At 43.7% G+C, this 25,112-nt stretch overlaps 2 protein-coding genes across 4 annotated transcripts in view; both read right to left on the bottom strand.

The window, feature by feature from the left end:
- LOC146434731 (unconventional myosin-X-like) overlaps positions 1 to 13,321 on the bottom strand; it is a 57,782-nt gene extending 44,461 nt beyond the window's left edge. The window contains exons 1-8 of one of the 2 annotated variants that reach the window (XM_085066668.1): positions 13,237 to 13,321; positions 11,653 to 11,756; positions 10,188 to 10,317; positions 9,219 to 9,337; positions 5,480 to 5,626; positions 4,664 to 4,764; positions 2,605 to 2,671; positions 2,067 to 2,159 (exon numbers count right to left, since the gene is read on the bottom strand). In XM_085066668.1, the coding sequence (XP_084922794.1) occupies positions 2,067 to 2,159; positions 2,605 to 2,671; positions 4,664 to 4,764; positions 5,480 to 5,626; positions 9,219 to 9,337; positions 10,188 to 10,317; positions 11,653 to 11,670 (675 nt within the window). In that variant the 5' untranslated portion in view covers positions 11,671 to 11,756; positions 13,237 to 13,321. Of the gene's footprint in view, positions 1 to 2,066; positions 2,160 to 2,604; positions 2,672 to 4,663; positions 4,765 to 5,479; positions 5,627 to 8,299; positions 8,425 to 9,218; positions 9,338 to 10,187; positions 10,318 to 11,652; positions 11,757 to 13,236 lie in introns of those variants that run through there. The other variant, XM_085066669.1, reaches the window with a different exon arrangement.
- Positions 13,322 to 14,775: 1,454 nt separating this feature from the next.
- LOC146434732 (unconventional myosin-X-like) overlaps positions 14,776 to 25,112 on the bottom strand; it is a 28,019-nt gene continuing 17,682 nt past the window's right edge. The window contains exons 3-6 of one of the 2 annotated variants that reach the window (XM_085066671.1): positions 23,741 to 23,899; positions 19,852 to 20,039; positions 19,478 to 19,612; positions 14,776 to 15,337 (exon numbers count right to left, since the gene is read on the bottom strand). In XM_085066671.1, the coding sequence (XP_084922797.1) occupies positions 15,046 to 15,337; positions 19,478 to 19,612; positions 19,852 to 20,039; positions 23,741 to 23,899 (774 nt within the window). In that variant the 3' untranslated portion in view covers positions 14,776 to 15,045. The other variant, XM_085066672.1, reaches the window with a different exon arrangement.

The raw sequence follows: 25,112 nt of genomic DNA on the forward strand, positions 1-25,112 counted from the left end.
ATTTGGCTCTTTCATCTTCAAGTTCTTTTAGCAGTATTTAGCAGGTGGACAGCTTCTGACGCTGATAATTTGTTAGTGCTACTGAAAATTATTTCATAGGGTTTTTTTTTCTTTTCATATTGACACCATTTCATTACTCTTCCCTTCCCTCCACACAGTCATCCTTTTCCAGCCACAAACTTCCCTATCTTTCACTCCAAACATGACTGCTACTGGAGTAGCAGTCATGATCTCTCACATGGACTGGCATCCTGTTCTCCTCTCCCTCTCTACCAAGCCCTTATATTTCACCCATGCTTACAACACTTTTGGTTCTTTCTCCTATCTTCCCTGTTGCTCCTCTCTCCAATTGTATCAGAGGTCATATTCTCTTAAATCCCAGCTTTATGCTTTTCCTCCTTAAGACTACAGCATTCCACAGAAAATACAGAGAAGAGGGCTTGTTCTCTTCAGGCTTCCCAGCAATGCTGGCTGGATGTCTTCCAGTGTTCTTCCAGCCAGCATTAGAGACTTTAACTGGTATAAAAAATGCTTTTGCATTCAGCAAATGCAAATCTAGAGCACTCTCTACTTCACTGTTCCTCCCTGCACTTACTACACAACCTCTTTCATCTCTTGCAGGCTCTCTAGGGTTCCACCTTAACTGCTATTGCCTCAAAGCAGACAGAGGTGACACTATGAACAGCTTAATGAAAAGGCTACTCGATGCACAGAAATCACCAAAAATAGCAACCGAAATGCAGTGGGGCATAAAGGAATGCAAAATAATACTGGCAGTCTCATGCTGCTGTACAATAAACCACAGGTACCTTCTTACCAAGGGAACTGCATTCTGGTCTGATTATTTATCTCAGAAAAGAATAGAGAAAAAAATATGTAGACAAATTAAGAAACAAACAGCAGAAAGAAAGAGCAGCTGTCTCCATTTGGAGACAAACTGAAGTGTTTGGGACAGTTCAGAAAGAAAATTCAAAACAGGTGATGCATTAAAAATATTCATTAGTTCTGTATTAAGAAATACCAACAACAATTTTAAAAAAGGTAAATCAGGTATTCTCACATTTCTTGACTTATAACACAAGGCAAAGCCACAGCAGACTAAATTGAAGGCCTTAATTTAAGCCTAAAAAAGGAAACATTTCCTCAAGGCTGTAAGTAGCCAACCAAAAGTCATTGCTATTATTTCCAATTTGAAGTTATGAGTATTACTAGCAGAGGTAGAATGCAAATATGAAAAATGAGAATATCTGCATCTATGCCAATTTAAAAAAAAATCAGATAAAGGATACAAATTTGTATGTTTTCAAGCTTGGATGAAGTCCAAATTAAAAGACTAGGAAACATATTTGCTGACAGTGTTCTCACTAAAACAGTAAATTATTCCATAAGTCCACGCTACAGGCTTTAATTTGCTTTGTTTTCAGTCTATTTACTATTTAGAACAAAGTGTTGGCTGTACCAGAGACATGGTAAGGGATTGCTGCAGTGATCTCACCGGGGTTTCTCTGTCCCCAGGATAACTTTCTGACCTGCATGAAAAAGCCGTTCCACTACTGTGTCCAGAACACAAGAAAGAGGATGAAAGAATTTAATTAATTAGGAACAATAAGAGAGCTTTCATTAAAAGTCATGAGGCAAAAGCCGTCCCCAGCCCCAGGAGACAGATTTGACACGCTCTGGAGCAGACTGCTGTGAGTCAGCTGGCAGGAGAAACCCACACACTGTGCAGCCACATCCTGTGCCTGGGGTGCTGCCTCGTGTCCTGTCGCCGAGCAGCAGAACCTGACCTCCATCCCATGCTGCCAATTCAAACCTCCTCTGCCCGCAGCCTGTGGAATGCACACTCCCTCTTCTCTATGTGCACAAGAGACAAATCTCAGGTTGCTTTACATATTACTGTTGTTCAGTGCAGCCTTATTAAACACTCGCAGGTTCGGGCCTAAGGCATTTTAAATTTCCCGCACGAAGCATATATTTTACATCAGCAAAACCTTCACTTTAGATTTTGAAATGCTGATGGGGCTAACATACTGATCATTTGCCTGCCAGGTTATTTTCTTACTTACCATATGCTGGCTGTGAAGTTTTTCCAGAAGGGTGTTGTCTGTGCCTTTGGGGAATCGACTCTCTTCATTCACCAAAGCCAGTAGACCTAGTTTCTACAGCCAAACAAGAGACAGGCTTTTACAGTCAGCAAAAGCTCTGACTACACAGAGCTGGAGATCTGGACAGACCATTGAGCAATAACCCCTGAGTTATACTCAGCAAAGCTCAAGCTGAAAGCAGAATTCTGGACAGTTAATGCATTCAGCAAGCAGAACATAAGTGGAGATTGTTTATGAAAAATTCACATTAAGGTTTTACTTAAATGCTAATCCCTGTCTAAAACTGTGACACCCTTTCTAATCTTACTCTCAACAAAAAGCAGATATGCTTTCTTGAGCCAGGACTATGGGTAGAACAGCTCATACTTTTGCCAGGTCATTGTGGGAAGAGCATCTAAGCAACTATCAGCTGTTAAAGCAAGGAAATGCCAGGGATGATGTCAAGAGAATAAGCAGTCCCCACTGTGATCCCTGGAAACTGTCACAGGTAACTGCTTACCTTCTCAATAAGGTCAAGGCATTCTGCATTATCCATCCAGTCAATGGCTTCCCAGTTTATCCCTTCCCTGATAGGCAAGAACAAACAGAACAAAGTTGAGAAATGCAAGATCCAATGTCCTGGGGTGTAGGAGAGCAGAAGTAACGGAGCATGGCAGCTGTCCCAGGACTCAAGAAGATTTGAAGGAATTAGGCTTTGCAGTGGCTGAGGAAAAATAACAGGGGACACAATGCACTGCTAACAGGAGGAGATGGAAATGAGACACCCTTTCTTATCCAGGGATTTAGACTGATGCTTTCCTTAGCATCATTTAGCAAATTTCACATGAATTTTAAGACTGTATTCTTTCTGGAGTGATGAGCATCAGCCCAAGCAGTGGTGATGATGGACAGTTTGCTACACAGCTTCAAGAGTTCAGCTGACCCACCAAACTGCGAGTCAGGCCTGAAGCACATCTGCCAGAAGACTGAACCACAGTTCACAGGTCCACCAGGAGAAGAGACTGAAGAGAGTTTTCAGGGAGAGTTTTGAAGACAATGACACAGATAAGCTTTGGCCTGACATGCAGGGAGTCTACAGGGTGGCCCTACATCCACATGTGTTTAAAAAAAGATTGGATGTGGCACTCAGTGCCGTGGTTTAGTTAAGGTGGTGTTGGAGCATGTGTTGGACTCAGTGATCTTGAAGGTCTCTTCCAACCCAGTGACTCTATGATTCTGTGATCTTTCAGAAAAGGAGCTGATATAGGTACAGTAGTGCAATCATGTGCTTTGAAAATCACCCATGACAGTCTGTAATTCTGCTGAATGTGTTTTTCCCCCTTACCACCTTCTTACACTCCCATAATACAGGCTATCTCTGTTTTCAGAATTCAGAGAAGCCTAGAATAACTCTTAGGAATCCATGGAAGACTAGAGGCTGTGTGTGAAGCTACTTACTGACATTCTGATACAGACACCTTTCAGGTGAAGACCACCATTTTGAAGATGGTGGAGGTGCTGCCTACAAACACTTCAGCCAAGGCTTCATACTTTCAGGTTCAAAGCATCAAGGTGAGATACATGAAGCTAATTACTCAAGCACAGGAAGCAGAGCTTATATGGTGAAAGATGAACCTTAAGTACGTCACCCTAGAATAATTTGATACATAAGCAATTAAAAAATCTTCTCATTCCTTCCAAAGTTCAACCACAGAACTTAAACTTCTATGCAATCATCAGGAAAAATTCATTTGTCATGATGGTACCATTCTTACACGACTCCTGCAGTGGTGGAATTGGCCTGAGAAGTGAGCGCATAAATAGCCTTGCAATTTTGTAATCTTTAGAATTTAATGAATTGCCTATTCAACTGCCTCCCTTTACAAGGCTGCTCTCATTTGCCCTCACTGACCCTATTCAATTCCTTCATTCACAAACATAAAGGCTTCTGTTTTGGAGCAACAACTGAAGTATTTGTCTAGCAGCCTTCTCTAGAAGCAGAAATAATCTAGAACACCCCAGGTACTTCACAAAATACAATCCAATATGAAGCCCACAGAAGAGGAAAAGCTGTGCAGAAGGCCTCAAACTCAGGAAACAGCCTGATGTAAATCTTGGTGAGGAAGAGAGCCCCTTTCAGAGTATAGGAATCTCTAGGACAGAAGGAGCTGTTAGATAACTCCCATTGTCTTTAGGGAATTTTTTTTTTGCACACCGAGACTCAATCTGCATTACACCACCACTGCCACAGGTAAATCATTACCAAAGTCAGTAATACACCCAGTGACCATGTAATCTAATGGGTTAAAGCCCAGGAACTTTCCATTGAGCTGAGAGACAGAAGGAAATCTGGATTTTCTAAATACTACAATGGAGAATGCTTTTTCCTGGAGACAAGTGACTTATGCTGGCAAAGCACATGGACAACACTTAACAAGACATGTCCATGGCCAGGGTTGTACTAAGGTCCAGCTGTCTCTCCTGCTTCAGTGGTAGGGACTGAGCAGCACAGGAGGAATGATGTCCTCCCTTCTACTATCCACAAAAGCAGTAGGGGCCCCACTCCCACTGTTTGTCACCTGTTGTACTCCAGCTGCTCCAAGGAGAAGATGTGTTTGTTGAAATATTCCTGGAGTTTCTCATTTGCATAGTTAATGTTAAACTGCTCAAAGCGATTCACCTGCAAGAAGAAACAATTATAAAACTTCACACTCTCGTTCCTGAGCTCTAAAAGAATCTATAGTAGCAACAGGGAAGGTATCAGGCCTGGGGTAAAGTTAGAGAACAAAGTGGTGTTCATGATGTACATGAGGAGAGTATTGACACGTCCACTAGGAAAACAGCTTTTGTAGCCCATGCAAGGTTAATTCAGTAAGCCTAAATCATAATAAAGCATGCTAAAGACAATCATGTTTCTCTTATTCAAAGAAAGAAATAAATTCCCTAAGTGTTAGGTCTCCAGGCTTTCTCTTTGGTGAAATATCTGAGCAGTCACTATATGACTGTTCGACGTACGCACCACACCAGCTCTAGTTAGAAGCATTACATGCAGGATTCTCCACACAATGCAAAACAGATGTAAACAAACAATGTACATGTAGGATTTGGACATTAAATTCACATACAAATAAAACATTCAGTATTACCTATCACAGCATATCTGTTTAGGGTCTGTGTGACAAACCAGACCCTGAACATCAGCCTATATGAATATGGTGGGCAGAGATGGGCAGCTAAATGTATCTTTCTGCTTTCAGGGGAAAGTGGCAGTGGAGAGACCTCAGAATGCTATCCTTATATGCTATCCTTAATAGGATGCAAATCCACCAAAATTTCTTCCTGTATGCACTGACAACTCCAAAACCAACCCACCCCAGAAAAAACAAAATCCTGACCTGAAAGTTCTCGAAGCCAAAGATATCCAGGATGCCCACAGACTTAAAGTTTTCCTTGCCTTTGATCTTTGTATTAATCTTGCTAATGAGCCATGAAAAACACTGGGAATACAGTGCCATAGAGAGGGAGTCCCTGGAGTCAGCTGCCTGTAAATACAGAGAAAAAAATGAGTCACAAAGAGAACAGAAGGCATAAGGGCCACATGAATTCTATGGGACTTCAGCCTCCTCCACTCCTCTTCAGGTGTCTCAGCCTCTGTACTGGCTGTGTATGGTGCAGTATTTGTATGTATCAAGCTTTCAAATATCCAGGTCACCCACAGATGAGCCATGTATAATCTCTGGGTAACTGAACTTGAGAGGATGAAGGAAGTAACAAAATCAGTGACATTTTTTTGGACTAATTGCTGGGGCAGGGAAGGTGGCAAAATACCTCACAACTAAGCCCACAGCAGTAATTTGTATCACCTGAGCCAACATTTGCAGTGACAGGCAAGGTATCTTGGTTTAGTACTCCTAGTTGAGCTGTCAAATGGGTGTCTGCTCAGTTCTCACAAAACTGGTAGGGCAGGATTTAATAGAATATTCTGTCACCAAGTTACCCTCAAAAATTCCCTTTCCAAAACTTTCCTGCAAACAGCATTATCCTACTGGAATCCAGTTAGGCTGGCCAACAGCCAGGATATGTGCCCCAGAAGTTCATGGGTTGAAAGACTTTCCTGCAGTTGACCTAACATCCCACGCAGTGATCATAACCAAGTGTCATAGGTGGAAAAAATAACTTAGATTGCAATCACTAACAGGCAGTAGATAATTGGGTGTATGTAAGCGTGTGGATGAGCATCCAAAATCAAACTTTTGGTATCTCAAGCAAAAGTCTGCTACCTGATAGCTGCACAAGGAATGGGCTGGTTGCATATTTTGGTAACACTTGGACAAACAAAAGCGGCACACCTCAAATCCTCCAATTAATAAAAAGACATGAGACAGAACCACAAATTAAGAGTCTGATCATGTGCTGTCTTTCTGCACATACACTGTTCAGAATGGGAAACCAGAGTTTAGGGTTCTGGAAAGAAGAGGAAGCCAAAAATAAGGGTCCCCAACAAGAAGACATGATCTCAGAGGGTAGAAAAAGGGGACTGAAGAGAAGATGGCAAAGATCATGACTGGAAGAAAGATGCTTGAAGTGGGGAAAGATCCTGAAGATCTGAGACATTGAGATAAATGTCAGGGCATGCCCAAGTCCCTTGGCTGGTAGTACCTGGGAATGGTAACTGCAACTGCACAATATAAACCCAGATAAGTTTTTGCCCAACCCTCCTGAACGAGCAGCAAACTCCTAACTGGGAAAGGAAATTGACATCTAGAGAATGTAATGCTGAGGGGTGAGCAAGCAAGTACATGAGATAATCAAGTAGGGTGATAGCTGTAATCTTGTCATTTCATAAATAAACTGCAGTAACTAGATTACAGATTGCTTCCCCTGTCTCACCTGTGACACCAGCTGGGCAATTTCTTCAGTAGGCCAGACCGGCAGTGAGAGATCTTCTAAATGCACCCTCACCCCCTTCAGTTTTACAACCCTAAATAAGATGACCTCTTTGGTAATGGCACTGGCCAACTGCCTCTAAACCCTTCCAGCCTCTCACAAACTTGTGACGCACAGCCTGCCAGATCCTCCTTTTCACCCAACTACACTGGTTTTCTCCTCCTTTCTCTTCCTAGGTACTACCTCCTCTTCAGCAGCTTAAAGTTGGCCCAGAATAACCTCCCTTCTCCACAGAAGATAACATTTCAAAGCATGGGTGAACATGCCTTTGCTGGGTATTTCTTCTCTCCATCATATGATCTTATTAGCTGGGACTAAGAATGCCCTCAAGGCCATGCCTCTGTAGAATATCTGACTACACAGTAAGTTGGACACATTTTCCAGGAACAGGACCTCCCCATCCATCTGCAAGCAAAGTCACTTTCCCCACAATATGGCTCAAATGAGATCTCAAAGGCGCCTTTCATCTTCCCAGCTTTGCCTGCCTTTAGGCCAGTTCATCCATTCAGCCCACTGAAATGTCAAAGCTCAGATGGGTAATGAGCCCATTACATAATGAGAAATCCCCAGCAACTCTATCCCCACAACAAGTGGAATAGGTGGGTGCAGCACTTGAGGGCTTAGGCAGGAACAGTCTTTACAGGCCCAGTGTTGAGTGCAGCAGGCTCACCTAGTGAAGGCAGCTAAACGGCAGCATCCACTTGCTGTCGCAGTTTTCTTGTGGCCTTGGTACTTCATTGGGCTGCAAGCGGTAAGTGTGGGGTCCAATACACACAGATGTCAGGAATAGCTACCTTTCCCTTTACCACCAGGGAAAGCTCTGTTCAGGGAGATTCTTGTAAATCCTACAAATGCATACCATTGCAGTGGACTGCATGAAGTGCCTCTGGTATCATCTGTTATCCAATCTTACACACTGCTAGAGAAAGATGCGGCTTATTTAAGACAGACAGCTGAGAAGAAAAACTGTAGTATTGGATACTGAGAATATCTACCACAAACTACAGGGTGAAAACTAATTTTCACACAATTTCACTGCAAAGAAAGGCCACGGACTATGCAAAATAAGATACTATTTCCTACAGGCAAAGCTTAGTTTGTGACATATTAGCATGTGTGTTCACAGCAAGAAAAGAAGCAACTACTCTACCATAATGAGCAATGCTGAGATCTCAGCTTGAATACAGTGCCCAGTTAGGGGCACTCCATTTCTTAAAAGATGCGGGAAAACAGAGACAGAAGACAAAGAGATTTAGAAAATTACTTACAAGGAAGCACTGAAGGAACTGGATTGTTTAGCTTAGAAAAGAGAACACCACATGAAAAACTTCACAGAAGCCAAAGCTTGTAAGGTGGACAGCTGGGATGTCAAAGGTAATCTAAATATGAGGAAAATCTTTTCAACTCCAGACTCCACTGCAGCTAAAGCAGGATACTTAAAGATGCTGTGAAATTCCTTCCATGGGAAATCTGAAGGAAAGTTAGACAGACATCTGTCAGAGAAAGTCTAGTAACTCTGGCTTCTCTGCCAATGTAGGCGTTGGATTGATAACCCTCTGTGGTCTGTGCCAGCACATGATTTCCATCACAGATGTTCATTTTGCTATAACACAATGCATCTTCCATCCTAGCAATATTACTCCAGTGTCTTGCATTTTATTAATGACAGATCTACAATTATCTGTGCATGGACCTAAAACACCAAGAGTGCCCTCAAGTGATCATCAACACCACAAGAGCTATGTATCAGTTTACTCGGTCCTCCTTTGTGGTTGTATGGCTACGGAAAGAACTGTCACTGTGGGGTAACAGCCTAACATCTGCCGGATGTTTTGTGGGAACTGTGTGCCAGCTTTTGCTTTCCAGTAAATGCAGCATCACCTGGGAGATCTGCAAGGTTAAAGCACGCACACACAAAGCATCTGATGTACTTTCTGCATGACATGAGCACGACCAGTTCCTGGTGATTGAAGGTGACTGAAAACCAGTATTGTGCATTGGAATCTGCAAGTGAACTCTCCTCTAAAGCCTGAAAAGCAGAGTCAACACTGGGACCTGAGCTACCAACAAGGGCAAAATACCAGAGGAAACAGGAGGCCCTAGGCTGGAATGGGTGACACAAGAGGAAGACTCAGGGCCTGGAAATGCAGAAGTGGCAGAAGCAATAGCATACACTAGGACACTTACCTGCTCCACAGTGAGAGGGGAGCTGATCTCTTCCCCACGCAGAATCATGGACCTCTGTGTCAGTACTTCAGAAAGTTGAAAGGCATCTAAGCCCAGGAGGTCACTGGCAACATTCAGCACTAATAACAAAGGAAAACACACTTTTTTCTCCTGCATGGATCCCCATCACTCATCACTTTTGCAGCAGTGAGGAAATCCCAGGGATTCTTACAGGGCAGGTGACTAAACCCCAGCACCCTTCTGAGAGAACAGTTAATTCTCTCAGGCATATCCAAAGCTTTAAGCTCACATACCCAGGCTGAAGCTCACATATCCATTATAGACCACAGTCACATATAAATGTAAGTCAGCCCTTCTGCTGGCAACAGGAAGAGAAAAACCCAGTGTAAAGCTCATCACCAGCAAAACACTGCATGAGAAGGTATGTTTTTGTAAAAGCACAATATCACAGTCTGAGCACAGGATTGCTAAACTTGGATGTTAAGAGAGCTAATTAAGACCTGAAGCACTTGTAAAACATATTTATTGCTTCTGTCTGTTTAGGGACTCACTTTGCAGACCCACTCAGACTGGATAACTAACAGACTGCACACTAGCAAATGCTTCAAATGAAGATGGGGGAAAGTCTCTAACAGATCACTTTTAGCTCAAGCTCCTTTCTGATCCTCTTTCTTCTATCCCTTTCAATGCAAAAGAGAAACTGTGAGGCTCTGGACTCAGTCTGAGAATATCCAGGAGCACAAATGGAGAATATCCTAGAGCACAGAGCCACAAATCAACTAAATCCCACTGGTACCCTGGAGCCATGCATCCTGTGGCAATGCTTTTGCAGGGTTAAACTACACAGAACCTGCTGGTGAAGGCACTGCAGACCAGCATAACAGAGGGAGAAAGGACAATGGAAAGGGCTTTATTAGGGGCCTTATGAGGCTTTGCTTGGTTTTACCAAGTTTCTAGTGTCCTACCTACCTGCTTTTGTTGTAATCTGGGCCCCACCAGCTGTCATGAATTCAACATTTCCCAGATGAAGTGTGCCAGAAAGAAGTTTGAAGATGTCTCTGATTTCTTCAGTGCTGAAGTCCATCACCTTCATGGCAGTCTGTGCAAAACCACACAGTTACTGTTAGCTGTATATACAGTAAAGTACAATACAACCACCACACTCAGGTCCAGTGTGGGTAAGATGTAAAACTCAGACTTATAGTCACCATGAATCCAAATGAAACGGGGTGGCATAACACCTCTCTCAGCTATAGATTTGTCAGTGACTTTTACTGTCTCACATTGTCTCCTACATCTGCTTCATTGCCATCTAAGGTAGGTGAGCATTTGCCCCATCCTCAAGTTGGACTTTGCTGCTGCCATTGCTGGTCTGTCACAGGAAGAACAGAGTAGGAGGAAATCCTACCCTGAACACTGGCAGCACAGGTTACAGATGTTACTGGATTGCTTCCACATTCTCCCTTATTTTCTTCCCTGAAGGACAGATCCATATAAGATACTTAATTTACTCTGATCCACATAACTCCCTTAATTTATTCTCTCTTAGTATAGTAGATTTATGCAGCAAGATTTAAAATCAGGCTTTCAGCATTAACTGCTAGATGGTTGGAAAGAGATTATCAGATAATGAGGAAGTATGGCACATTCCCTCTGTCTTAGTGCATGCATGTGAGCCAGGGGCATAAATTGACTTTGAGAGGAAGGACCTAGTTTTCATGCATTTACCCTGTTAATGGGGCACTCTGGGGTCCTAGTTCCCTTCTTCCCTCCAGCATCTCCTCAGCTAAAGAATAAATGCCATATTACCATTGAAACTTCTGCTGCACAGGTATTTCCTTCCCTTAAATCACACCTAACCAGGAGCTTCTGAAATCCTAAGCTGACTGCTCATCCTGCCTATCTGGTTTCACCTACATTATTAAAGCCCTCAGGCCAACAAGCATTTATCAAATAAAACATAAATTTGCATGTTCATCCTGCCAACCCCATAACCTCTGACAAAGTTACAGGTGTCTCTTGAATCTCTGTAGTATTTCAGAATAGGTGATTTGCACTGGTGATATGACTTTACTGGAATATTTCTGGAGAACAGTACCTTCAGACCAAACTGTTCCCCTTCTAATGGTCAATGTGAGGTTTCCTGAATCAGGCTATCTGGGAGACTCCCAGGAACCGTTATGGGGTGGGGTTCTTCTCCCCACAAATTCTCCATCATTCTACATTACTATTCATACTGACTGTTTCCCAAATTCCCCCATTTCTGTACACTAAACCCACCTTTTGAGCCTTGTTTTAGCTGAGTTTCAGACTTGCTGAATACAAAATTTTGGCTTAGGGCAAATAAATTCTGGCTGTGAGATCTAGACCATGCAGCATGTTTAGTCCATGAGACTGTGCCCAAAAGTTCAGGAGGAGTTAGGACTGGACTCACCATGACCTTACTGAACATCTCAACATCATTCAGGTTCTCATCAGTCACACAGCCAGACTGGTTCAAGTAGCGGTAAGTCTCTGGCTCACAGAGGGAGAGGCTCTCTGCAACAGAAGAAAAAGAGGCAGGGGAAAGACAACTTATTTAGCAACCAGTCTTTTAGTTCATGGAAGAGGAGGGTGTACTGTAACAAAGCTTGCAGATGGTATGCAAAATTATTTAGAACAGTCAAATCCCAAGCTGCAGAGTCTCAGAAGAATATCTCAATACTGAATTGGCTCAGAAAAAAAATTTAAATTCTGTCTCTAAAAGTGTACAGAAAAACAGCCTTAAGTGTATATATATATGTTAATGACCTCTAAATTAGATATCATCACTTGAGACAGAGTTCAGAGAGTCACAGTCAGATTTCTGAAGTGCTAAGCAACAGTCAAAAACTGAACATAGTTCACAAAACTAGATGTCAATCCAGAGTTAGGTCTCTGTGTATCTGTTGTGCAACCACATCTTGAACACTATCTGCAGATTTGATGCCCCGTTTTGAAGAGAGCATAGGAGAACTAAAAGATCAATGGAGAAAGGAGAAAAGGATCATGAAGAGCCAAAACCACATTACAGATGGGGAAGTGAAGCAGCCTGGGACACCAGCTTGGAGAGGTAGATGGGGAGGAACAGCAGAGATCTGCTGAACAATCTGTTTTATATGTTTTCTCTAAGCAATTGCTAATAACCATGGTCCCCACTATTTTCCTTTGCTTTAGACTGATCTCTGAATTGACCTATGTGGCCATTCCTGCACGTGCTCCCTAAAACTGAAGCCCTACTGCCTTCTACTCTGTCAGGCCCAAATCTTCCATCTGATTATCCTAATACACACAGAACACAAGCATAAAGAAATTCTCCAGCCCCTTAAAACCCGAGTACAACTGTAACATGTTCCTGCCTGCCTATCTGACCCCTCCAGAAACACCATCAGTGTGCAGTAGTGCCTGGGACAGATATACACAAATGTTGTTAAGGGGATGCTGCATTACAAAGAGGATTCGTCCACAGCCTGCAGCTGCCCCTTTCTCTGTGTGCCCTTTTCCAGATTCACCTCTCCCTTCCCCAAGTACAGAGCTATAAACCCTTTGTTCAAACAAAAGACATGTTTTGGCTCTAGTCCTTCCACTACGTTGCTGGTCTTTGTAATTCTTCTCTCTACTATTAACTATAGTGAAGGTTTGTTCTCAAAATACATCTATCAGTCCAACTTTTTAACTCCTTGAACAGTTCCTACCAGCAACTGAATCAAGACTCTTTACCCTTCCTCTGCCTCTAGCCAGTTTCATCACCTCATCACTTTGCACAGACTTTTTTCTTCAGCTCAGAATGCCTGAAGTGTCTTTTTTCATAAGGCATTTCCATCGTCTTCAGCCTCTTTCTCTCAACTCTCCTTTCTGTTTCCCACAAAATCACCATATGGCCTTCAAAAAGAAGCTACACATCAAGTACCTGAAATATGCATGCCCTAACTGAGTTACACCTGCTTCACATGTTGGACTGGAAAGAAGACAAGAGACATATCCCAGAATATGAAATTACCTTTCTGCTCCCCACTCACACCAGCTAGCAGAGCATAAAAGATGTGGTAATTCCGCTCTCCGGGGTTCTGATGTACCACCCTGTTCTGAAACAAAGAATACAAGAGCAGCCAGTAGAAAGAGATCTGACTTGCGGTTGCAAAGGCAAAGAGAGGACCAGGATATAGGTAAATATCTGAGGCCAGTGCACAAGAGGGGCTTCTTGCTGTTTAATGATGTTTTTGTCCAAATAAATTCTACATCAAGAGTTTTGTGGCTGTGCAACTGAGCACACACATGGACAAACTGAACCTTGTCAGTTCTGGCCCTGCTCCTTTGTGAATTCCTGACTCCAAAGTAAACTACAACAGAGCAGAGATGCCTCCATTTGGAGTTGCACCCATATTCTTCTCTGTGGAGCTGCGTTTCCAGGTACTTCTCTCTCCCTTTCTCCTCAGTAAACAGCTTTTTCTTCGAGTCTCTTTGTAATGCCCAGAGTTTATCAAGGACGGAATAGGCTCTGATAGATACAGAACAAACATTGCTCCCCGCCTTCTCCTCAGCTGGGACAGTTGCAGTAGTAACACCTAAGGAGCTCATGTTTACATGAGGTGACGGAGATAGCCTCATTCAGGAGGTGATCTGGCACTCCCACACCTCCTATGAGGAGAAGGCTCACCCAGCACTCAGCAGAGGTGATACACACCTTTTCCAGTAAATCTGAACAGCTTGTTAAGGAAAAAACATCTAAGTGACAGAAGCACAGATTTCTCAATGATAGGCAAAAAAATCTTCTAGACACATTGGGATGAACCCTGAAACAAGCAAGGTAAAGAGTGGTTCTAAACATCATCTCAGACCATCCTCTCTGTTCACTGTCCAAGGAGATATGATGTGCCAAAGAGGTATTTAAAAGGGCAGAGCCAGATAGAGCATAGGGGACCTAACAAAGGATGAGCCACATTAGGGACACCTAGGAAGATTAGAGGCCACTCTAATCTGAAAGTCTGTATTGCACACAGCAAGTCTTACATCAGTTCTCATTGCTCCTGCAAGAGATCACTATCTTAAATCTACAACAGCACAAAGAGCGGAGGCTAAACAATCCAAGCCTGTCATTTACAACAGCAGTAAATTCATCTGGCTGCTACTCCAGTGGCAATTGATGTGGTTTGCAGTCAACAGCAGCTTTGAACATCAACATCAAGAAATGTAGCCAGGGCAGCTTTACCTGCCTCATGGGGACAAAAGACATGTCAAAGCCTTTGGCAGAGGGGTACATGGGCATACAGGGAAGAAAGTAATCATGGCACAACACAGTTTGACTATATCCAGTCTTCACTGTCCTTGCTGTCACTGGAACAGGCTCCCCACAGAAGTGGTCATGCCACCAAGCCTGTCAGAGCACAAGGAGCATCTGGACAATGTTCGTAAGTCATATGATTTCATTCTAGGTAGTCTTGAGAGGAGCAGGGATTTGGACTCATTGATCCTTATAGGTCCTTCCCAACTTCAGATATTCTGTGATTCTATGACTAAGGTTCCAAGGTCCACTGAAGATGGCAGCCCAAAACAGGGAGACATAATTCTCTTCGGCACCCAAATATTGCACAGAATATATTGATTCTCAGTTTGGTCTGACTCTTCTCAATCACAAATTCAATGGCAGAGCTAACATAAGGGAACAATTTTACATGGAGCAAACAGGATGCAATCAACATGGGGGATCTGCTGAGGTAGCAAATTCCAGGGTTTTAAGTGTTGAGATGACCAATCGGAAAGTCCCTACCTAATGTAGTATTGAGACAAAAGGTTTCCAGAGTCTGCTGCTTTAGAGCCACAAAACAAACACAAAACTTCTTCCCTCTTTAAGATGCAAATTTGCCCACAGTTGTAAATTGACTTTGAAAAACTGATGAGGGATTTCCTGACCCACACTGAGCTCCTCCTCATCTTCGCACACTCCATCCATTTGTGGTCCACTGAAGAAAAGGATACAATCAGTTACTCGGCCTCCCTGGATGTGTCCATGTTGAGAGAAGTGCAGCTGGATGAACTTGCCAAAGCGGCTGGAGTTGTTGTTATAAACTGTCTTGGCATTTCCAAAGGCCTCCAGAATGGGGCTGTAGAAACAAGGCAATGAAGATATGATTAGTGATGGGACACCATTAAAACAAAGCATGTGCCCGGTCTTTTGACATTTGCACAGTGTGTTCTGCCATGAGAGATTTATTTCTTACAGCACCAGCCTGGACAAGCAGGAAGATCTCAAGGGAAAGGAAGGATGGCAAGAGAAATTTAACACACTGCTAGATAAATGCTAATCCTTTGGGATTGCAGTTAATTAAATCAGTCCCCAGTCTGTATGGGCAGCTGGTGCTCACACAGTCAAGGGCATTCCCCACCAGCGTGGCTTCAGGAAATAAAAGGTGGCAAGACCCAGCCAGGTTGTGTCCTCAACACAGCAGCATCCCATGAATGCAACTGTATTTTTTCAAGGATTTTCAGAAGCATCAGACATGTAGGGCAAACACTCTGTAGCTTTAAGCCACTTACTTCTATATCCATTCTATCTTTTCTCCTTCTACCATTGAAAGAGAAGACCAGTATAAACCATTTCTTAAAATTACAGGCAAACATCTTCAAACTAACAAACAGTAATAAAACAATTTGCATAGTACTTAAATTTGATACTGGAACACACAAGCCCTTGTTACCTAAATCATGCTTAGGTTGATACAAGCCACATGGCTTCCAAGTAGAGGGACTATACACACTCTAGATTTGAAAACTACATTCTAAATAAAAGAGTGACATCATCCACTTCAGGAAAAAAAAAATGTATCACCAAACATCAGACAGACAATAAATTGAAGAATTTTGTCTGCTGGTCACCTTCCTATCTTCAGGGGAAAGAAAAAGTTAAAATGCTTGGTACTTGCTTTGCAGAACAGTACAAGGGAAAAGCTTAAACCACTCAAACTGACACGCTGAATCCAGGATTAAAATATTCATTTCTGCAATTAAACCAATTCTAAAATAATCTGAAGGGCTGACAAGCAAGGAATCACAGAGATGCTACAAGAACAGCCTGTATGTTGTCACGTCTAATTTTAAAACATATATAGTTTTAAATAAAAATTATTGCTGTTATTACCCTGAGTAGTACTGGCTTTTAAACATCTCCACAGATCTATTGTGCAGTCCCACTGGAGACTGGGGCAGATATGGGATTATTCACAAGTTACTAAATACAGCATTAAAAATAACCACAAACACAGACACCCCCGGAGCTTGCAGAAAGCTTCAGGCCTTGCAAGTGTTAGCTAAGGGAGAGTCATGGTTAAGGAAACACTCAACAACCTTCAGGAAAATCCAGGTAGTATTTTCCTAACATCTCTTGAAACAATCTCTTTCAAGTAACAAGAAATGAAAATTTCTCTGTTATAATACACTACAACCACAGAAATGGCAGTCAGAGAAATCTGGGTGCACAGATCAGGAAAGTTCCTTGCCCTGGAGAATTTGAACTCCAAGATCCATGCCTCTGAAACAAGTATGTAAATAAGGACATTGCACAGAAATAGCTCACTGAGCACACCAATGCCATGAATCAACAATATTAATAGGGACAGCTAAAAAAAGGGAGGACAGGGTTATGTTATATGACCACCACAGACATAGTGAGAGTGCTGGAGCCAGCTAGCCAACCTTTGTGGCTCTAAATCATGTTAAATTATACAAGAAAAGCACAAGGACATATCTTTATAGTTTAGTTTGGCAATGGGCTCACACACGAGTGCAAAATGGGTTCAAACACGAGTCTTTCAGGCATAGGGGAGGAAATAAGCAGGTGTGTGTCTGAGGCTGGCAGCAGTGTCAAGGCAGAGGGTAGGGTGAGCTGGTTCAGCCAGGAACAAGGGCCAGCAGCACATCACAGCATGGTCCTTGAGGCTGCACTGAACTGCAGGGCAGGGCAGCACATCAGGAAGGTGATGCTGGCTGCTCACTGGATGTGGGCAGGATGAGCTCCAGGACTCAAAATGATGGGAACCAGTTTCAGCAGGGCAGCAGAAAGCAAAGTCTAGAATTTAGAAATACTGCACCATATGCAGCTTCAGGATTCAGATGCACAGTTGAAAACAAAAGGATTTCAAGACTTGGGGGGATGAATAGGAGGAAAGGTGGCTGTGCTGTCAGCCGTGGCACCCAACATGGAGAAGGGACCTTCAGAGTGAAGCAAGCAAGAAAAAAGCTGGAAATTAGCAGAATTTTTAATGAACTGAGGGATATTTTCAACAAGAAAAAGAGACAAAATCAACAGTGCCAAAGGAGTTTTCAGAGCCTGATTTATCAGAAATACAACAAGCAGGAATGTTTCAACACAAGCAAGTGATAGAAAGCTGATGAACACTCTGTTTGCCGTGCTGTATGAAACAGAGAAAGAATCCAACATTATTCCTTAATATGTGCTTGGCTGCAAGGATGAAAATTCACCATAAGCAAACCCAAGGAAGGCCATTGTCAGAGCAAGTGTAGCTGAACTCCAAACACGTGAGGTAGGGTCCATAGGAGTGGCAGCAGCTTCTGGGTCTGGGCCAAGATGTCAGCTTCTCATCTTCAGAGAAAAGGTGACAAATCAGATTCTCTTGCACTCCCATTGCAATAGCTCACGTAGCTCTAGAGATGTACACGAACTGGTTGTGATCTCTTACTTCACTCCAGCTCACAGCTGTGGCGTCTTACAGACTCAGGAATCACCTATCCACCATCATAAGCTCTCTGGATCACTGTCAAGTTATCACTTAACTGCTAAGAGTGCTTGAGCCTTTTAAGCCGCTTGCCTTAAAGCAGATTTTGCAAATCTTGAGTCATGACTGTACTGCTCTTCAGAGCTTTTTCCAATTCAGAGCTTTTTCAGAGCTTTTTTCTCCATGCCAGCTAAGAGCTGTACACCTGCAAAGGATAAATCATCCAACAGCAGTCTCTGGAACACCAGGTCCAAGGACAGCAGCCCTTCTGCTCAAGGCTGCTCTGCTTATAAGGACCTAAAACCCACAATGCTCTCACAGCTGCCTCCTCTGGAGATTTCTGCAACTATCATAGCCTCCATCTGGCACCAATCTGCAGCCTCAACTCTGACATTACCAAACTGCAGGACCCCCAGCAAGGTCCTTCAGTCACAGGCAAGACAGTCTTGTGCTGGGAAATTTTAATTTTATTTATTAAATATAATTCAAGTATTAAGGGAAACAAGGACACAATAAAACAGATGTATCTTTCCTGCCTCTTCACCTTAAGTCAAACACTAACCTCAGGTTACACCCACTCCCTCAAAACTCCCCAAACAAGGCAGCACAGGAGCCTGGCGTCACACTCACAGGACTGCTTCTCTCTGTCACACTTTGTTTCCTTATTTTCTCTGCTGCTCTTTGCCTCTTTCTGGTTTTCCTCGGCCACACTTGGCTTCTTCAGGTTTTCCTGATACATTTTTCCTTCTTCTCCCTGTTCCAGCATAGATCACCCATGGGCCATGGTCCCTTAGGGGTGTCCCTGCCCTGGCATGGGTTATCATTCCTCAGGGGAGTCAGGAGCTCTTCTGGCATGAAGGATTTCTCCCTGAGCATGTCTCCATTCCCTCATTGCTGCCAGCTTCTGTCTCAAACACATTTGATTCAGGCGCCATGCACTTCCCTGCCTGCCTGATGCCTCATCAGGGTTTAAGTGGGTGGTGGTTGTTCCCTGTACCAGCTCCCATGGATGGTTCTTCATGAAATCACTTGCCAGAACAGCATGAGAGCTGCCAGGTGGCCCATGGGGCTCCTGAGGGCAAGACATACCAGCAGCCTGAAACACAGGAAGGCCAGGGGAGAGCAGGGGCTAATGGAGGAAACCAGGAGTCAGAGTATGGCAGGGACTCACTGTGAGGACAGCTACAATCAAGAGCCAGAGCATTAATTCTGCAGCTGCCATGCACACCCCAAACTGCTGCTGGAAAGAAGCCTAATCCATCCATGGACAGCTGGGAGAGCAGCCAGGGTGAGGCATCCCAGCAAGACCGCAACCTTCGCATTTCCCTGACGTAACACCATTCTGCTCCGTGATCCTCACTACCCACATCTGGCTCCATCTATGGCCCAGCTGACCAGAAGGCAGAGCCCATCCAGAGGCAGGGCCCCCCCAAAGGCAGGGCCCCCCCAAAGGTAGGGCCCCCCAGAGGCAGGCTGACCCAGCACGCTGGGTGCCCATGAGGGTGACTGTACCTGCTTTCCAGGATGGCTTCTTCCACATGAGTGCTCTTCTCAGACACAGGGGCCCCGAGGGAGGTCTGGCTCATGGCTGACAGGAATTTCAGGAGCAACTTGGTGCTCTCGGTCTTTCCAGCTCCACTTTCTCCACTGTTAAGAAAAAGCATATGTTTCCTTCACAAATCCAGGACAAACAGAGCTGATGACCATCCTACCCGCAGCACAGAAGTGATCTCTAGGAATAAACATGACATCTCCGCTGTGACAAGCAGGGATGAGGCAAAGGTAGGGAGGATAGTGTGGGGGTTTAGGCAGATGTCAGTGCAAATGGAAGAGCAGGAGCAAGGCGTGCGATGCAGCCATGGAGTAGCTGGTTCTCCATTTCTAACCTTATCAGAACACACTGGCTGTCATGACGCTTCCACAAGCAGCAGTAGCACTCGTTAGCGGTGGCGAAGATATGGGGAGGCAGCTCACCCAGCCGGTGCTGTCTGTACAGGTCTATGGCATCCACACTGTACAGACCAGGGATGGGTTTGTAGGGATTTACTGATGCCAAGATGGAACCAATGTTTGTCTAGGGGGAAAAAACAAAAATCAGAAAGGAAATGAAGTTCCTGGGGAAAAAAAAAAGTTCACGACAAACCCAGATCCTGAAATAACTCATGGTGAAGGAGAAAGCCTAAATAAGGACGTTGGGCTTCAGCAGAGAGCTCCACAGTTTGGCAAAGAGTGTCAAACCCCAGGGAAGGAGCTGCACAACTGGGTATGGATGGGGCACTCTGAATTTTGCTGCTTTACAATATAACATTCTTATCCTGTTGTGTTTGTCAAATTAAACTTACACAATTTAAAAACACAAAGCCATCTTCATACCCAGCTATTTTGCACTGTGCTTGAAGCTGAATAGCAGAGCCAGGACTGAAGGAGTGTCAGGAGATATCTTCAATGCCCCTATCCACAGTCCTAAGTGGAGGGAGCTTGGCAGGGCTCAAGGACCTCCTGAATAAAGAGCTGGGGCACAGACACACACACACTACACACATGTGCAAGGAACCACTAAAGCATGTAATTTTTCTTCTGCTGAAAAATGCTGTTTGGAACAGCTTAAATCATTTGGTAAACCAAATCAAAATTGACAGCTGAAGATGAAGCTCTGGATTTCAAGTCAAAACATTTCTATATTTTCTAAACATTTTTTTTTTTAAAAATTATTTTGAAATTCTCACAGTTTGAAAAAACAGGTAGGAAAGTTTAAAATAAAATACCCAGAGCACAATATTGAATTTCAGATGTATTCTTTTGTGAAGTCAGAAGGAAATTAATTTTGCTTTTTGGGGCATGACTTTTTCGGTTCAGCCAACCAGCTCAAATCCAGTTATTCTGAGAGCTGCAGTTCAGAGCAATGGTGCCACCTCTCTCCTAATGATGGCTTTGTAATATGGTCAACAACCAGCTTAAATTCTGCTGCTGGTGCCGTGGCCTCCCTCACAGGGACATCTTGGACTGCTCTGCTCCAGGAATACCCATTCTCAGCAGACAGAATAAACACTTAGATTGCTGCAGGAGGTGCCAAGCTTTGTGGTCAGGGACAACATCTAGCATTATTTCCAAACCATGAACTAACTACGAGTCACCACATAGATATAAAAGCATTTGAATGCATCCACTGGAGAAGCTGTAAATGAAACACTTGGTGACAAGAAAGATTCATCCTGACAAATGAGATCTGGGTCTATAGCAATGCCAACCTCTGAAGCCAGAAGCCAGACTGATAAGACGCTGTAGTTACCAAAATATTTTTAACTTATTTATTAAAGCAGCAGTCAGAGATCATCAAGGGAAAAAAAAGTCACCTAGGCCCAACTGCATTATGACTATGAACAAGTTAGCAAGGAACAAGTCCTGAGGACACTCTGACAGGGACCTTTGTGAGCAGAAATATAATTTATTGGCAATGAAAGCAGTAAGCAAGCAGGTGATCTTTGGCCACACAGGTGGAGAGCAAGAGAGGAAAGCATGAGTGAGAAAACATTAACTGGGGAAAAAGCATTGTACAAGCAGATGAGGAACAGGAATTTTCCAGAGACTACAAGACAGAGATGTCCATTCTAACTCTTCTGCCAAACCTTCACTGCATCTTTTCCTCTCTGATGTTTCAGTTTGCATTTTCCATTCTAGTTTCACCTCTTTCTGGGAACAGAGCTCCTTTCCAGAGAACTTCTGGAAAGTCCTTTCCAGAGCTTCTTCCAGTATAGCCATCTCTTTCAAAGGTGTTTCCTGGAAACTTTTCCACCTCCCAGTTGCAGTCTCCTCATCACATGCATTCCCTTATAGACAATTTCTATCCATAATTTTTAATAGCAGTAAAACCATGTACATACCAGCTACTCTATCAGCAAAGTAATTGCTCCCAAAGAACTCTCCAGAGCAGGACAAGCCACATGTGGCAAGTCCACTTCTCAGGAAAATAGATCCTACTTGGATGGTTAGGTATGGCATTGTTCAGGACAGCACAAAATGTGGCAGTACAGTCCCTGGCTCATTTATACATCACTCACATTATGTTGGGTCTACTTTTGTTAAGGAATACAGGAATTGCAAGAATGAAGAGGGAAGATGCATGCCTAAAAGCTGCAGGCTGTAGCTGTGTTCACATGATTTCCTTCAACAGTTGGGTAGAACTTGAATAGTACTTGTCTGGAAAACAAAAGGTACTGTTGAGCTTGTCAGTATTGCTGCAGTAAATTAATTATGGATGCCACACCAGTCTAGATATACTGCTACCTACACTCCCTGATCAAAAAGAATCCCCTTTAGGAACTCATGGTGGGGCTAACAATCCTACATTGAGGGGTTCTTCCCAGTGCTGAGCATGTTACAGAGCTCAGGCTCCTTCATAAATCTCAAAAAATTTCAGATCTGAGGCACACAGCTGACATTCATGCACTATGCAAAGGCAAAAAACAAGATGTAAAGGTGTTAAACTCTAATACCTTTATGCATGGATGGAGAAGGCACAGAACTAATGCTGAATAAAAGAAGGAATGACACATCAGAGCTAGAGGAATGGCTTAAGGAGATAGGGCTGCTATGACACTGTCACACTGCTGGTGTTGTGGCATTTCTGCTACAAGGCACAGACTGAAAAGGAAGAGAATCCTGCCTTGCATTTTAAGGTGTGAGGAAGAAGAAACAGGAGGAATATACCCAAATGGGCCAAAAGCTGCACAGACACATAGCATGTGTCAAACACAGGACAAGAAGAGCATGGAGGATATGGGCCAGCAAAACTGTGTGTCAACATGGGTGCTGTCACAGGGTCACAAGGCTGTGTTGATACACAACAGGCAAGGGGGTGTACAGCAAAAAAAAAAAAAAAGAGAGAATCTACAGTCTCCCCTGCATCCAGTGCAGGAGAAGGTTCAGAATCAGGGTCACTTCACTGATAATTTACTGGAATACAGGTGCATATGGTTTGGTTGCCTTGATAACAGTTGCTATGCAACACAGATAGAGATTTACATTTTTCCTGTCATATTCTGAAAAACTCTGTGTGCACATAGCATGGACACGCAAGATAAGAGTAAAGCAAGGTAAGGCAGTCTTTGTAATCTATCCTTCTTGTCCTCTCCAAGTCTCAGCAGAGCACTGCCATCTCAGCACTTGAGGGGTGTCTTGTCCCACATGTGTTTTTGCTCACAAGTCCCTTTCCTAACACTCATCTCCTTCCTGAGGGTCTGAGAGGGAAATCAGGAGATGCTATGAGTATTCATCTGTGCAAGGAGAGCAGAGCAATAGAAAAAATAAAAGGCAGAACTGCATGTAAAAGCAGAAGAATTAGGCAACAGGTTTGCATTCCTAGTTTTGTTAGGCAGTAGCTTCGTCTGTCTGGATCAGGAGGGATACTCAGCAACAGCTACACTTTCCAGTCTGCTTGGCCTTATAAACCATGGAACAGCCATAACGGGGAACCTGGGGAATGTGAATGACAGCTCATCAAACATGAATGTTCATGGAGGATACAGAGCTGCACAATTACCACAAAGCTTAGAGCCGAACATTCATGTTTTGGAAGTTCTTCCATAGATGCAAAGAGGCCCCTCTGGTAGGGGTAGGATCTCCCAGGGATGATGGAGCTGGCAAGGCAGAAAACCCCCTCCAGTTCCTATCCTCAAGAGGCAAGGATAACATCAGTACTTCACATGCAAAGTGGCAACCCTGAAGCTAAACAAAAACCATTAGCCACAAGGGATGTGGCTCAGCCTGAGCACTTACATAGATGTTACCCTGTTGGTAGCGCTGGTGAAGGTTAAGCAGGATGCCAGCTTCATGCAGATCTCCCAGCATGGACATGTCTTCTACCCCATCAACGCTGGTCTGGTGCATGGGTAAGACCTTTTCTCTGGAAAGGGAGGCCTTGGGGTACTGGAACACCTGTAAGGATGGGAAGAATGACAAATAAGCTTGTAGCACCTGGGCACATGGTCTGATTTCCTACCAGAAATGTGCACCTTTATAGATTAGCACTGGAAAAGCAAATTATAATATATACAGACCTGTTTCATTCCTGTTTCTACATATTTGAGTTCTCTGACCAGAAACCATAGAGCATACTCTCTTCTTTTACTACAGAGTCAATCTTTCACCTGCACTACTGATGGGGACAAATCAATTCAAGGTTACTTAATTTTTACTGAAATCCCCTTTACAGGAGCAGGGCACCAGTCTCCAGCTGCTAGGCTAGACAGGTATTACATACTGCACTCATGACTGTGAATAATGATGGCAGCTGCTCCCAAGAGAACAGGAACAGACTTTCACAAAAAACACAGGTGAGATCATGTCTCTGACTGTGGGGAAGTAGAGGAAAAGCTAATTCACATTCCAAGTTTGGCCCTGTACTCTCCATAGAAGCAGCCAGAGAGCATCTGGAAGAGTTTGTCATCTCAAGAGCAAAGGAAAGCAAAGCACATGAGAAGCCAAATAAAGTAGTGACATTCTCTGTGTGTGATGGCATGTATGTATATAATACAGCTTTCAAAATATTTGTACAGCGACACCTATTAACTTCTATCACTGCTCTGTGAAGTACTCATCTATCTGTGCAGCCACACTTGTCTTGCCTCAATTGCTGCAACCTTCTTCCTGCTAGAGCTTCCTCCTCCTCAACAACCCACTCTTCAGTTATCAGGTCATCTTCTTCACCCCCTTTCAACACAGCTGAGATTATGTGACTGTTTCCCTCCACCACAGGCACATCCCAGCCCTCCTTTCCTCCTCCTCAAGCACGATGCTGGCATTTCACAAAAGTTATTTCAGTTGCTTCCCACTCTTGGATTCAGCCATGTGCCATCTCCCACCCAGCATCCAAAGCCGCACTAGATGGTAAGACCCAAGAAAGACAGATGGGAGACTTCATATAGGCATCTTGGAGAAGGAAACTGGTCCACAGTAACCCTTCCAAAGAAATCTGTGCTTTTCCTCCTCTCCTGGGGCTCTGGTCTCTACCTCATTTCCATCCCTGTTTGTCAGCCTTCCTGGGTGCCAGCAAGGAACTGAGGGGCTCCATAGAGAAGCCCTCTCTAATCTCTAGCGTTGATCTAAGTGGTTTCTCCTGCCGCTTTCCTGGAGTGCTCAGGCTGCCGAG

Source organism: Lichenostomus cassidix, chromosome 7, assembly GCF_008360975.1.
Source record: "Lichenostomus cassidix isolate B80296 chromosome 7, HeHo_3.0, whole genome shotgun sequence".
Taxonomy (NCBI): domain Eukaryota; kingdom Metazoa; phylum Chordata; class Aves; order Passeriformes; family Meliphagidae; genus Lichenostomus; species Lichenostomus cassidix.